Source organism: Ochotona princeps, chromosome 4, assembly GCF_030435755.1.
Source record: "Ochotona princeps isolate mOchPri1 chromosome 4, mOchPri1.hap1, whole genome shotgun sequence".
In the NCBI taxonomy this organism is placed as follows: domain Eukaryota; kingdom Metazoa; phylum Chordata; class Mammalia; order Lagomorpha; family Ochotonidae; genus Ochotona; species Ochotona princeps.
The window spans coordinates 8,597,587-8,612,492 of record NC_080835.1 but is presented as its reverse complement, the minus strand read 5'-3'; the positions used below and the strand labels follow the sequence as shown (position 1 = coordinate 8,612,492).

The 14,906-nt window shown below is 60.5% G+C and overlaps 1 protein-coding gene across 6 annotated transcripts in view; it reads right to left on the bottom strand.

The window, feature by feature from the left end:
* Positions 1-517: 517 nt before the first annotated feature.
* The window catches only part of RAB3IL1 (RAB3A interacting protein like 1), a 38,862-nt gene continuing 24,473 nt past the window's right edge, over positions 518-14,906 (bottom strand). For 3 of the 6 annotated variants that reach the window (XM_058662940.1, XM_058662937.1, XM_004599327.2), the window contains 9 exons: positions 9,128-9,380; positions 8,124-8,219; positions 7,961-8,038; positions 7,132-7,350; positions 5,762-5,890; positions 5,546-5,658; positions 4,024-4,123; positions 2,266-2,332; positions 1,116-1,527 (listed from right to left, as the gene is read on the bottom strand). In XM_058662940.1, the coding sequence (XP_058518923.1) occupies positions 1,445-1,527; positions 2,266-2,332; positions 4,024-4,123; positions 5,546-5,658; positions 5,762-5,890; positions 7,132-7,350; positions 7,961-8,038; positions 8,124-8,219; positions 9,128-9,380 (1,138 nt within the window). In that variant the 3' untranslated portion in view covers positions 1,116-1,444. The other 3 variants (XM_036493979.2, XM_058662939.1, XM_058662941.1) reach the window with 3 other exon arrangements.

The following is a 14,906-nucleotide window of genomic DNA, read 5'->3' as shown; positions in this document are numbered from 1 at the left end:
CCTGGCCAAGAAGCCACCCAAGACCCGATGCCCGAGTCCCTGGCATCGCTAGCTGTGCTGCTGCTGCTGCTGCCACAGGCAGGCATCACCAATCATTCCTGTCACACAGTCTTGCTAAGTCCCAGGCGGCCTTGCTGCTCCAGTTCTGAGCTCCAGGTTCCTGCGAGACGGGAGCTGCAGAGCCAGGAAACCCAGAGGAGGGAAGCACCCAAAATGCCACAGGAAGGCAGCCTGGATCCCAGGCCTCCAACAGGGAAAGGGAAGCTGGCCTTGTTTCCCAGGGGCAGCCCGCAGCCCCAGAGCACGCCAAGCGGCTCGGAGGCCAGCAATATCCTCCCCACGGAAAGAGCTGCTGCCGCTGGGGGCGACCTCAGGATTTGAGCTTAATCCCTAGCACGAGGGCGGGTAAGGAAAGGATTTGGTTTCATTCCTTCAGATGCCCAAAGCCTGGCAGAAGGCCCCGGGGTGCAGGAGCGGAGCTGCGCGTGGCCCCCCAGCTGCACCAACAAAGCCTTCCTTTATGAAATAGAGATCATGTTACATTCCGTTCAGAGGAAATCCGGGTGTGGTGAGGGATGCGTCCAGGTGGCAGCCCCAGCCCTGCGGGCCGGGGATGGGTGAGGGTGGGTCCAGGTCCTGCTCACCTCGCCCAGCCCCGTGAGCGAGGCTGCTGTTGTCGGAATGCCACGCACAGTAGCAGACAGGCAGGAGGGTCCAGAGGCCCTGCCCTTGTCTTAGACCCCAATCCTCCAAGTGGCTTTGGAAACACAGCCTCCTGCCCGGAGCTCGGGGCTGAGCTGAGGGAGGAAGGTTATAGGGGAAGCAGGGGCCCTGACTTCTCTTCAGAATGCTCTGGGGTTATTGCCAGCTGGAACAGCTCTTCTGTCCAGCTCTGCTGCCCCGTGGGGGTTTGGGGAAGCAGGGGCTGTTGTGGGATAGTTCAAGGGAGGCCACTTGGGAAGAGGGTGAGCGATGGCTACTAGGGGCGCTGGCGACACGAGGCTTGGGAACTGAGGAGGGGCATGACCTGGAGATGTGGTCACCCAGGACAGTCCCCTTTGGAAGACACGGCAGCAACAAGGCACCTACAGGCGGCAGCTCCTGAGGCTGGGGGAGGGGCTTCCGGCTGCAGCGGAGGTCTCCGAGCCCCCAGAGCATGGCTCCAAGCTCCTTCCTTGGTCTTTGGTGCTATTCTGGAATTCTCTGGTGGCTGCAGAACCCAGTGGGGAAGGAGATGAGGCATGCCGTGCAGTCCAAGCCTGTGGTCCCAGGACAGTCAGCTGGTGCTGGCTCAGGGCGGCTCCCCTCTCCCCCTGCCCCTGCCAGCCTGGTTGTCTGTACATCCCTTCGGCTTCTAGCTCAGAGTTGGCTCCAGGACTTGCCGCCCGTCTGTCCTGGAACAGGTGTTGCAGGTCTGAGCCTGGCTCCAGGCCTGGGCAGGGGCCTAGGCCTCCTGAGGGAAGAAGCCAAGCTTGGCCAGCGACATCTCCTTCCGCAGTCTTGTGATCTCCCAGAACATTGGTTCTGCTGCAGGCACACAGGGATGGCTCAGCGTCACCCCGGGTGTGTGGTCTGGCCCTCTCCCCTGGCACTGGGGTCCCCAGGCCCTCAGGATGATGGCCTTGGTGAGTGGCTGAGGCCTTATGGGGCTGAAGCCTGGATGCTACTGAGGGCTGAGCTAGCTGCAGGGATCAGCTACCATGTGCCAACAGCCACTGCACAGCCTGACGCGGACACACATGCAGGAGCTGAGTTCTGGCGGTCCCAGGCCCGGGGATCACACGCCATAGGTGTCAGACGGTTCCCTGCCCTGACCCCAAGCAGCGAGTGGCATCACAGTGTCTGGGTTCTGGCCTGGCAGGTATCAAGGCTCAGTGTGCCTCAACTTCACACCCCCATCATGGGGGGCGCCTAGCCCTCCAAGTTGGGAAGGTCCTCCCACCTCTACGCTCCAGGGTGGAGGGTGAGGAGCAGAGAGCACTGCTGTGGCCGGGACCATGGCTGGACGGGGCGAGAGCACCACAGGGGAAGCCCCGTTACACGGGGCCTCGAGTGCCAGCCCCAGCAGCACGTGTCTCCACATGACTCAGCACCCAGGGTGACCGGGGGCCCTTTTCTAGCCTGCAGTGGCCCCTCGCTAGTATCCTGGATGAGGAGCTGTGTTGTCCAGCCTTAGCTGTAAGACATGTGGATCCCACCAACCCTCCCCACAGTTCGACTGTCCCCTGGATGCCATCCCCTCACCAGCCAGCAGGGGGCACTCACCATCCTGTCGCACCAGGCCCTGCTGGATGTAGCGGATGTAGGTGAAGAAGTTACATACGGCTGTGATCTGAGGGCAGAAGCAGGTGGCCTGTAACCTGCCAGCCCTCACACACGGGGTCCCCTGACAAGCCACTGTGGGCCTGAAACCAGAGTAGGAAGTCCCAGCTGGCATGCTACTTATAACACCAGGAGAGGTGACACCAGAAGCCCCCCACTGACTTGAAGCCTGTTTTGTATCAAACCCCGGGGACCCTGCCAAGAACTCATACTAGGTGGAGAACTCCCACTTGGTGACGCTCTGCATCCTGCACCCCTTCCGACCCACGTGGCATCCTGCTGTCCTGGGAGCTGCACCAAGCCCCGTCTCAGGCGTGCTTCTAGGCCACCCAACGTGGACAGTGTGGAAGGCAGTGACCACTGGACATCCAGCACTTTGGGGAAGGGCCACCTGTCTGCATGCTGGGGAGCGGGGATGCTGCATGGAAGGGCAGTGCCCCTGCCAGGCTCTCCCCAGCAGGATATGGGGCAGGGGCAGGCACCTGGCAAGGACAAGGAGGTGAGAGAGAGGACAGCGAGTTCAGGGGGCTGACCACAGGGCTGCGAGGTGGGCAGGGCAGGAGCCAGGCCGTGGTGTTGGGCTCATGAACAGGGAGTGGCAGGGGTAGAATGGCCTCCCCAAGGGCTGTGCTGTGTAGAGAGACCACCCCTCCCTGCCAACTCCACCCTATTTCAGTTCCTTCTTGCCTCATCTCCCCGCTCCCTCCCGACACCCAGATAAAGAAAGTTCCAGAAGAAATCTTGCTGGGCATGGTCATGGCTGGGAGGTGCTCAGGAACGTGGCCTTTCATTGAACCCTGGTCGGTTTGAGAAAGGAGCACCACTGACCTGGGGGCTCTGGGCACAGCTTCATGGGGGCCAGGGGCTGCAGTGACAAGCAGACAAGGATGGAGGCTGGAGAGACCTGGGGTCCCTGCATTGTGGCTCGGACCCCACCCCTTCTCACAGCTGAGATATCTGCACGTGTGCACTCGTGTGCACCCATGCCCTGTGCACGCTGCCAGGGCCCCCAACTGCTGCCTGACACACGGAGCCATTCAACCCCTTCTGGGCCTGCTCCTCCCAGGAGGCCACAGAAAGCTCCGAGGAGCAGCTAGCTCCTTACTCACTGTCTGCTTGGCACAACTTTCTAAACAGACTTTTTCTGGATCCTTCCAGGCCCTTCACACAGTCCCTGCGCACAGTACCAGCTGGCTGGCCTGGTCCCCACAGAAGTGCAGATGCAAGTTGGGGTTTCCCCCTGCTTGACCACAGGGCTGTGGTCCAGGCCCCTCTGAACAGCCCCAATGGCCCTAGCATTAGCCTCTGGCTGATGTCAACTGACAGTGGTGATGGACACCTGCTGAGAGGCTGTGGCTAGGCCCTGGGAGCCGCTGGCAGCCTCTGGGACCCAAGTGTCCCCAGGCAACAGGGGCCTTGGTCACAAGGAACTGAATTCCATCACCAGCCCTGAAAGGGCGCCTGGAAGACAACCCTGGACACAGAAAGGAATGACACCTGGTGGCTGGGACTGGGGCCCGAGGAACAGTTGGTGCCCAGGCTCCCGACCCAGGGGTGTGCCATGCTAAGTGCGCGTGGTTGGAAGCTGCTGCCTCGACGTGATTGGTGCCCCAGCCTGAGCGTTCACACACGTGGCTGGGCCGGGTGGCCCTTGTACTCTGTACCTGTTGAGTCAGCACCTGCCTATGAGGTCTGACTTACCCGGGCCCGGGAGGAGGGTGAGATGTAATAGTGACTCTCGGAGTCCCCGAGTCGGATGCGGTGGTGGCAGGTGCGGGCCAGCCCGCTTAGGGCACAGGTGCTGGGAGGAAAGCAGAGGGGGCTGTGAGGGTGCTGGATGGGATGTGGCTGCTACTGGTGTGCCCAGGGAGGGGCAGCGAGCAGACATGGGGGCAGGAGTGACAGTGAGCTGGGTTCCCGGAGGCACAACAAGCCCCGTGAAGATGCTTTAGGCTGGCTGGATCCTGCTCCAAGACCCTTTGCCTCGCCCTTCCTGTGTAGGAGAGCTTGGAGGAGCCTGGTCAGGAACACCAAAGCACATCCAATCTAAAAGTGCCAGCTACCCCCTCCCCATTATCGGTTACCATAGCTCTCAAACCCAGGAGTTAACACCACCAAGGTGGGCACTTGCTGCCCATCCACCCCCTCCCATCCCCATCAGTTGCCCCATGGGTCCAAGGTGCTGCTAGCCAGGCCTGTCCCAGGCTACCACTCCTCCCACTCGTCCCGGTTGGCAGGCCTCCCCCTGCATGTCCAGCCACGCGCACACTGGGGTCCCATTTCCAAACTCTGCTTGGACAGAGAACTCTGGGTGACCCATTTGTCTCTCCCCTTCTTGCTGTTCCCACAGGATCACTAACCCCAAACCAGGCCAAGCCTTCTCCCTGGACATTCCCTCCCGGCCCCTCCCCAAGCCCACCTCCTCTGCCCCTCGTCCTTGCTGGTGGGGAATTTCCTATTACCCAGGGAACTGTTAGGGAGAATCCCAGGTTCAAAGAGCTTTCACTCCTTGGCTGCAGCACTTCGCCGCCGCGTGGCAGAAACAGACCAGAAGTGGCTGGTGGTTGATGCCAAATGCCAGCCAAACCTCTTTCTACTCTAACCCCAGGAGGGCTCATCCCTAACTCCCTGCCTACCCACTGCCTGGGGCGTTTCTGTTAAAGTCCCAACTTCTCTCTGTCTCTCTCTGTCTCTCTCTCTCTCACACACACACACACACACACACACACACAAACTTCTCTTCCCTTTGCCTGAAGGCAAGCTTCTTTTCATCCTGTCAAAACCCAGCTCATGTGGTCCCCTTCCACTCCCATCTTGACATCACGCCCTGGGCTGCCAGAGGGGAATCCTCCCCAGTCTCTGGTCAAAGGGCAGCAAAAGCTGCTGCCCCTGCTTAGTGCTGCCCATGTAGCATGGAGGACAAGATCTTTGGGCTACCTATGTGCAGAGGCCTTGTCGGCAGTCGGGGGTCACTTCTGTGTCAGCTGAGGGCCAGAGAGGGAGAGGAGCCTGGGACAGCCCAGGCAGGGGAGGCAGAGTCCGGTTCCTGTACCCCCTGTAGGGCCTGGGCCCCCCCAAAAGGCCCTCCCTGTTCTGTATGGGATAACTGTCCCTCTCCTGCCGTGTCCACCATCGGGGAAGGCTGAGACTCTGTCCTCCCCAGCCACCTGCTGGGTGTGGCCCAAGGCGGGGTGAGGCTCTCCCTCATGGGCAGGAAGCTTACTTAGTGCTGCCGCACTCCACCGGGGCCACCGACATGGCAGGCAGGGTGCGCAAAGCCACAGGTTCAATGGTGAGTGTGTTGTCCTCCACAGCGGTCCGCACCAGTGCCGAGAGCTGCAAAGACCAGGGTGCAGGGCGAAAGGGTTGCTGGTGAGGGTTGGGGTCCTCCCTGGGTGGTGGGGGCTGAGCCCCAGGCTGGCCACTGTCTCCGCCTCACCTCCTGCATGGTGAAGTCCAGGCAGGGACCCACATCCTCCCGGTACACCCTCTCCAGAAAGGGGTTGCTCTTGTCCAGGGTGGGCGACTCCCGCCAGGCCTGGAACTCCGCGAACAGGGTGGTGTCCACCTGCCGGGGAGGGGCAGTCAGGGTGCTGGGGGCCAGCAGGGCAGAAGAAGCAGATCCCGACGGGGAAGGACGTGCCAGGGAGAGAAGGTTGAGTAGGGAGTGAAGTTCCCTCTGCCTCTTGCCCCCGGGGAACCACGAGCTGCCAGCTCTATCTCCAGGTGGGCTTTTTGCTTCTCGGAGCTACAGAATGAACAACCCTCCTCGAGGAGAAAAAGTAGACAGCTGGACCCTTGGGCCTGGATTGGCCCCGACGCACACACAGGCACATGCACACAGGAGTGGGAGGAGGGAGATGTGGGAAGGACCACACGGGCCTGCTCTGGGCTGCATGCACAGTGCATGAGACTGGCAGAAGGTCCCCTCTCTGGAGCCATTTACCTGGCGGGACAAGGAGAGAGAGGTGACGGAGGTGGGGGCCTCAGGCGGCTCCGTGGGCGGGAGCTGCCAGGCCGGCTCGTAGGTGAGATGGACAGCCCTGCTGGGGATCACACACAGCAGCAGAGACAGGAGGGGAGGTGGCCCCGGCTGGGCAGGCGGGGCAGGCGGACAGACAGGTGCACAGGACAGACAGTAGGGAGGAGACATCAGTGACCCATTAGAAGCATAGAGCTTGGAAGGGGATGCAGGGGCCTTGCCCGCGCCTCCTTCCCGATAGCGGCAGGGACAGAGACCTGGCAGGGCTCAGCAGTGAGGGCCCATGCAGCTGAGCTGACCACCCCTCTCCTTCTCATCTCTCTCCCAGGTGTGCCCGGGGTGCAGCTCTTGACATCTGCATCTCGCCAGTCCTGTTGGCCAGGGTAGCGTGAGGAGACCAGGACCCTACCCGGTGGCCTTGCTTGCTCGGGAGTGGCAGCCCAGCCTGGACCAGGACCCCAGGCGCACAGCCCAGGTGGGAGGGAGACACTCTCCAAACGCCACACTTGTCTCAGCGGAGGGCGCCGTGGATCCTGGAGTACAGGGGCGCCTGTAGGTGGGCTGGAGCACCTGGGCCATGGTCACTTAGGGCTCAGCCCCTTGGCCCTGCAAGTCCGCGAGGTGGGGAGACTGTACCCGCGGAGGCCAAGGCCCCGGTGTCCCGTATCACAGGTGTGTGTCCCACCCTAGCAGCCCAGCACCCAGGCTGAGAAAGGGGCAGCACAGACTCCAGGCCACACAGCAGGGCCACAGGGTCACTCTGGTCCTCACCGGACCCCTATCTGGCTGAATTGTCCCCATGCTCACGGCCTGCCCACCGCCCTCACCTCTTTGCCCTCCTTGTCGGTGGTGAGGCTGTGCCCCATGGCGGGGCACACAGCCGGGCACAGGGAGCTGCCGGTGCTCTTGTGACGCGAGTGGCCCTTTCGGGGCCCGGCCTTGGTGGGGCTCAGCAGCTGCGGGTGCAGCTCGCGGTTGGGAGAGGCCGGTGTGGACGTGATGACGAGTGTCTTCAAGGCGGTCACCTCCGCCTGTAGCATGTCGATCTGGCCGAGGGGCAGGGGTGGGATTCAACGGCTGGTGGATGCCCCCCTGGCTGACCCAGGGTGGCTAACCCTGGGTAGCAACCAGTACCTAACTCCACTCAATACCACGGGAACTTGAGGCAGGGACCCAGACACCCATGTAACAGATGGACAAACTGAGGCTCACAGAGGAGACAGGGTCCACTCTGGATTCCACTGTGAGCAAGACTGTGCTGGGAGCATTTGGGAGTCCCAGGGCCCTTGGAAGACAGAAGGGCCCCAGCCACGTGTTTCACAGAGAGGCAAGCTGCTCTGAGGTGTGGGAGGCTCCCTGGAGTTTGTGCTTTGTAAAACAGCTGGGAACACAGAGAATGTCAAGGTCTACAGCCCCACCCAATCCCAAGAGGCCCTGGACGTCTTGGCAGAAACACTGGGGGGTTCAGGGCCCCTGTCCTGGGTCTGCCTGTCCTTACTCCCCAGAGCTACACAAGGGTCCATTTGGGCAGTGCAGGCCAGTGCTGGCAGTGCTGGGCGGGTGCCCCAGCAGAGCCGGGCAGGTCACCCACCAGGTGACCCAATGAGGCAGGGCAGGTGATCTGGCAGGGCCAGGGCTAGAAGGGATGGGCCTCACCTTGCCCCAAGCTTCCTTTAGCTGCTTCTCTGATGCCGCCTGCTTCATGTTGGCTTCTCGAACCATCTTGTGGGCTTCCTGGGAAGGGGGCAGCCTCCTGTGAGCTGGTGGAGAGGTGCCATTAGCCCCACCCCCCAGCTTTCCAGGCTGTCCTGCCACATACCTCGAACAGACTGGCCGTCAGCTCTTCCAGCTCTCTCTCCAGCTGCTCCCGCACCTTGGACAGCCTCTCACACTCCTCGTCCTTCAGCCTGAGCTCCTGCGGGGTGCAGGGCAGGGGCTGGGAGCGCTGAGGCGCCTGCTCAGGCTCCCTCCCCCAGCTACGGAATGCCAAGTTCTGAGCCTGAACTCAATTCCTCTGGTGTGAGTTGGTGATGCATCTGTAGCCCATAGCGTGAGGCCGCAGCCCTGCCAGTTCATCCATCCATTGCAGCTTAGACCAGCCTTCGAGTAGGCAAGATTTGCGAATGTCAGTTAACTAAGACATGGGGTGGGCTGGTGCTGTGGCAAAGCAAGTTAAGCCTCTGCCCAAAGATCTGGAATCTCACATGGGAGTCATTATCAGTCCAGGCTGCTCCACTTCTGACCCAGCTCTTTGCTAACGGCATGGGAGAGCAATGGTGGATGGCCCAAACCCTTGGGCCCTGGCACCCATGTGGGAGACCTGGAAGAAGCTCCTGGCTTCTGGCTTCAAAGCAGCCTAGCACTGACCATTGTGGCCATTTGGGGAGTAAATCAGTAGACAAAAGATTGTCTCTCCTTCTTTCTGTGTAACTCTGCCTGTCAGGAAAAAAAAAAGACACGGGGGAGTCTGACCTACAGGTTAAGATACCCCCATCCCATGGAACAGGGCTTGTCCCACTCTGTCTTCAGCTTTCTCATGGTGCGCTCATGTGACTGGATTCCTCCCACGAGGGAGGCTGGGGATGAGCTCCCGCCCCCTGGCCTGGACCCCAGCCCGAGGGATGAGGCTGGGCCACTGTGGACACTGGGGGAGCTAGCCAGCAGATAGGAGCTCTGTCAATTTTTTTTTTAAGTAGACATGACAAGAATGGGTCCCTCCTTTGTGCCCAGCGTGGGGTCACTCTCCCTTGGCAAGAGCCACGGCCACGTGCTTCCAGGCTGGTCCTTGTCCGCAGGGTCCCTCCGTGCAGCCTCAGCCCTCACCTTCTGGGCCTTACGCAGTTCTTCCTTTAGGAACTCCGAGCCTTTCTCGCGGATCTCCATGGAGGAGCTGCGCAGGCGTGACATGTCCAGCTTGGCAGCCGCAGGGCCCTCCTCAGTCGGGGCCTCCTCCCTGGTGCAGGCGTCCACCAGGTCTCCCGGGGCCTCCCTGCAGCCTTTGCAGGGGCCTGCACTCTTCCAGGGGATAGAGTTGGCTGCGAGGGGTGGTGGCAGGCCCTCATCTGGCTGGGGTGGGCTGCAAGGCAAACAGAGACATCAGCAGGTGCAGGAATCTTAGGGTCTGGGTTATCTGGAGGGCTGAGCCCAGGGACCGGGCATGACGCCTCAGTTGGCTAATCTTCCACCTGCATGCAGCAGCATCCCATATGGGTGCCAGTTCATGTCCCAGCTATTCCACTTCCCATCCAGCTCCCTGCTTATGGCCTGGGAAAGCAGCAGAGCATGGCCCAAACCCTTAGGCCCCTCTAGCCACATGGGGGACCCACAAAAGCTCCTGACTCCGAGCTCCAGATCGGCTCAACTGCAACCATGTGGCCACTTGGGGTGTGAACCACTGGATGGAAGATCTTTTTCTTTGCCTCTCTTTCTCTTTGTAGATTTGCCTTTCCAAGAGAAATTATCTTTTTTTTTTTTTTTGCTGATTTACTCCCCAAGTGTCTGCAGTGGCTGGAACTGAGCTGATCCAAAGTCAGGAGCCAGGAGCTTCTTCAGGGGTCTCCCACACGGGTACAGGGTCCCAAGGCTTTGGACTGTTTTGACTGCTTTCCCAGGCTACAAGCAGGGAGCTGGATGGGAAGTGGAGCAGCCAGTGATCATATGGGATTCTGGCACATGCAAGGCAATGACTTTAGCCATTAGGCTATCGCACCAGGCCCAGAAATAAAAAAATCTTTAAATAAAGAAAATGGGGCCAGCTACAACTGGGGTTATCACAGAGACAGGATGCCCAAGTATGAAGTCTCTGACGGGGCTCTTGCATCTCTGGCCCCTGCAGCACAGTAGGGGGTCAATATACAGTTGGCCCTCAATTCATGTTTGCTCAATAGGCGAGTACAAGGTTTGAGAAATTCAGGAGCTGGCATTGTGGCACATCTGAGTGTGCCAGTTCAAGTCCTGGCTGGTGTTCTTCCTCTCCAGCCCCCTGCTAATGTGCCCAGGGAAAGCAGCAGCAGATGGTTCAAGTCCTTGGGCGCCCCTGTGCCCGAAAGGGGAGACCCAGCTGGAGTCCCAGGTTCCTGCCTTCTGCCTGGACCAGCCATCTGGGAGTGAATCAGCAGCTGGAATATCTGTGTCTCTCCTTCTCTGCCACTCTGCCTCTTACATAATTAACAAATTACTTAAAACAAAAAGCTTTACGGCTTTTGACCGTAATGTATGTATAATATGTTATCTCAAACACCAAAGAAAAGAAGGCGTGAGAGAAAGGAAATACTGTATTCTCAGAATTGTATCTACAAACTATACTGAAGCTGCTAAGTCAAACATTTATGTATAACAGAAGTCTGAGAACTGCTGTCCATGCTTCCCCAAAGCGGGTCTATCCTAATGATTCAGGTCCCCAGGGGAAGGGGAGAGGAGGTGGGGAGGTCCTGGCCCCAGGACTCACGACAGTGCCTCAATACACATCACATATGGCTCATGGGAAGCGGTTCCTGCAGATGTTGTGGGAAATGGTTCTGGTAAGTTCTGCCCCTTGCAGGGTAGGTCAGCACCCACAGGCCCGGGGCAGGAAGGGCCTGCAGAGCTGGAACAGGGCAGCCCCACTTCCTGTCCTTGCTGTCCCTTCAGGGAGGGGCCCTGGCTCCCCTCCCGCCTGTCTGGTGAGCTCAGACAAACACCCCCCTTTCATGGGCCTGGTCCCCTGCAGCTGAAGGCTCTATCCTCACCCTGCCCCCCCAGCACACCCCTGCTTTTGCAGAGCCTGGAGGGGGAAGGGAAGGACAGGAGGGCTTGGCCAGCCGTGGTTTGTGCCAAGACAGCACCTCTGGACTTGCTCGCTCAGCAGAAAGTCACAGCTCCTGAGCCAGCAGCTGCTGACCGCAGGGGCTGGGCGAGGGGCGGGGGACTGGGCCAGGATGCTGGTAGCCACGGGGAAGCTGGGGGAGAGGGCTCCCAGCAGGAGAGGCCTGGGCAAGGTGAGACTGAGGAGGGAGGGGCTGAGAGGATGGGTGAGAGGCAAGCCTGGGGCCAGTGTCTGCTCCTGTCCTTGCCACCATGCCTCAGTTTCCCTCCTGATAGGACACAATGGCTCCGAGAACGGCCAGTAGCTGTGGCAGTGAGTCTGCTCCCAGCCCCTCTCAGGTCCCGTCCAGCTGTCTGGCTCAGCCCACTCTGGGCGCTGAAACCCACCCACTGTGTGGCTTCCAGTCTCCTGGGGCTTCTTCTGCCCAGCAGGGATGAGGGCCTTGAGGGTAAATTTGGGGACACCTCCGTATCAGTCCTGAAGCAACAGGGTCTGTCGGGGAGACCCTTCCCTGGGGGAGGATGGGGTCTGATTGGCCAGGGCTCCCTGAACCTTGCAGGGCATGTGGCAACTCCTCTCTGCCCCCAAAGGTGCCTTGGCACCCATGTTTGGGGGGGTCCGCATCCTGTTCTGTGCCCTAGGCATGCTGCCCTGACCACGCCGTCCTGTTGAACATTCTTACACCAGCACTGCTCTGGTTCTACAGATGGGGCTCAAAGAGGTGCAGGGACTTGCCTAGGATCACACAGCACAGGCATGAGGCTAGGGCCCCAGCCCAGGTCTGAGACTCCAGCCACGGCGGCACGGCAGTTAGGGTGAGGAACACGAGGGTTGGCATCTATTTAGAAGCAAAGGCTGTTGGGTCTGGGTGGAGGATTGGGGGTTGGTGTGAGCCTTCTGGGCTGTGGAGGGAATTCTGGTTCCATTACGGCTCAGTCTGACTTCTCACGCTCAGCTCTGTCCCTGGGAACCACCCTCCCAGCAGGAAGGGCCTGACTGGGGAGAGTAGCAGGACATAGCCCAGGGTCCATGCGCGCTCTGGAAAGGTTACCCAGCTTGCTCTGCAGTCGGAGCCTGCAGGAGGTGCTTTGGGAAGCAAACGAGAAGCTGTTTGACTGGGCGCTGGGTAAACGGTGCTCCCAGCACCTGGACAGGCTCCGGGGCTGGCAGGTGCCACTGCAGGTCCCTGCCCTGGCGGGGGTGGGGAAAGGTTGACGGTGGTTTCCATCCAGGAAGCTGCTGCCTGGAGTGGAAGAAGCAAGGACAGCAGGCTGAGGGGCGGGGCGGGGCGACGCACAGGGACAGCCCAGGACACGGGGCAGGAGTCCAGCTCTTGCATACCAGCCCTGGGACCACCTCTGCTGTCACTCACACCTTTTTGTTACATGAGCAAGGCCTCCAGTTCTTCCCACGTGTTGAGCTTCAGTCACCCGCATCACCTGGACCTCTGGCCCTCCATGAAGGAGTCTAACGCCCCACCCCTGGCTTTCAGTTGGGACAGGGGGCACTGGGCCCTGTTCTAACAGCCAAACATGTTAACCCATCATGTGCTGGTCTCCACAAGGTTCTGCTTTACTCCGAGAGGCTGTATGGGTACCTCTCCCTTGCTGGGTTGGGGGGGGGGGGCCTGAGCTTCCAAAACAATAAGACACTCCTTGCCTGGAGAGAAGCCCAAAGCCTAAATCCAAGGGGCAGGAATTGTGAGACCAGTAGGACCACCTGCAGTCACCCCGGCTTTCCCAAGGCCTAGGAGCAGGAGTGGGGCAAGGAAGGCCCGGTGCTCAACAGGAAGCTGTAATTGTAGCCCCTCCCTCACCTCTAGTCTCCTAGGGCAGTCCCTGTCACTCAGAAAGCCCAGAAGGAGGAGGGGCCCTGGGCCCTGGCCCCCACACATTGCAAGGAAGCCCTGGTACGAACACCTGGCAGGGAGCAGGGTGTAGGGGGTGGGGAGAACTCAGCCCTATAGCTCCATCCCTGCCCTCCCACCCCAGCCCAACACCCAGTATCTGGACTGGGCTGCAGAAACCACGCAACAGGTGTCGTTCAGGGAGAGGTGGCAGGTCAGCAGTAGCTGTGGGGCAGCCAGTAGCCCCATCCGCTGGGCTCCTTCAGGAAAGGCCTCACCGGTCACTTCCCCAGGAAGCACACACCAGGGAGACGCCATGGCCGCATGCCTTGTCCCCCCACCCCAGCAGGCAATGGTGGCAGGATAACACAGCCACCTGCAGAGTCACCCTCGGTCACTCAGTAACCTGACTCAGTAACCAGGAGGGTCTGGCCAGCAGCCAGGGAGGGTCCTGCGAGGGCTCCAGCCTAGCCAGCTGTCTGGCCAGCCTGCCGTCAGGTCTCCATGTCCTTGGCTGTAGCCTGGAATGACTGACTCCAGGGTTACCGCCAGGAACCATAGACCCATGCTAAGAAGCACAGCAGCTTCAGCTGGGCCAGTTCTTACCCCGGCAGGGATAGGGCTGGGAGGGCATGCTGGGGCCAGTCCCTCCTTCCGTCGTGGGCCAACAGCCCCACGTGCCAATGAGGCCGTGGAAATACTGATTCCTGCCTGGCTCCAAGGGACAGTGTCACGGCCAGGGGCTCTGTGCGCTGTGGCCAGGGGTCCCATGCAGACACACATACACACTCCGATTGTCTTGTCTGGGGCTGCGAAGGCTGAGGCTGAAAGCTGGGTGACGTGTCTCTGGGAACCCAAAGGATCCCAGCAAAGGGACCCTGGCCAGCCTGCAGCCCAGCAAGGCTTGGCTGCAGTCTTCAGCCCCATCCCGGCCTGTAAGCTCTTAGCCCACCCTGGGTAGGCACAGGTGTCACCACGTGGGTGTTGGAAATGCACTCCCAGCCTGGTGTTAACCGTGAGCCACTCAGAGTGTCAGAGAGGGACGGCGACCTTGCCAGAACACACAGCAAAAACCAGCAGCCTGGACGGTGAACCGGGAGTGTGGGCACACGTGACCTGTCACCCTGCCTCCAGGGAGAGCGGATGAATGGTGGTTTTGGGGAAGTGGGGCAGGATGCAGACAGTGCTGGAGGAAGTCAGAGCCATTCCCCAAAGGGGAGGGGTGGGAGCGGTGACATGGCTGCTGAGGCAGTTTGCTGGCAGGGGTCACAGAGGAGAAGCTGTGGGGGGGGGTCCAAAAAATAAGATTAAAAAAAAAAAAAAGGAAAAGGTGAGAACTGTGACAGGGACAGGGGAGGGGATGACAGGAGCCTTGGGGAAGAAGTGGCAGGACAGTGAGCAATGACAGAGGGGACAGGGCCAGCCAGGACAACTGCAGGATTCTGCATGCCTGTGCCGCAGATGCCAGGCGGGCAAGTGGAACAAGACCCAGGAGTGGGTGAGGCAGCCTGAGTGTCCCCACGGGGTGATAAACGCAAAGTAGGGTGGGACCAGGGTGGGCCTGGAGGAAGCGGGGGGTGGTGGTGGTGCAGGGGCAGCAGGAGCAGGTCCCGACCAAGGGAGGGAGGAAGGGGGAGGGTCTGGGGCAGCCTAGGAGGTCGCTCAGAGGTCAGGATCCCTGGAGCAGGTGGCTAGCCCAGCCCTGTCCTGCCCTGTCCTGCCCTGCTCTGCCCTCCCCGGCAGGGGAGAGGTTCTCCACGCAGTCAGCACCAGGCCTGGTGGTGTGTGGGGTTCATCTCCCTCCTCTGCCGGTACAGGGTGGGGCACACAGTGTACGCCTCACATCTGTTTACGGTGTCCTGTGGTTTCGTCCAAGTGGAATAGGCAGCCCCAGAGCCCACACCTCCAGTGTGGACAGTGAGCCTGTGCCAAGCTCACAGTCCTGTGCCAAG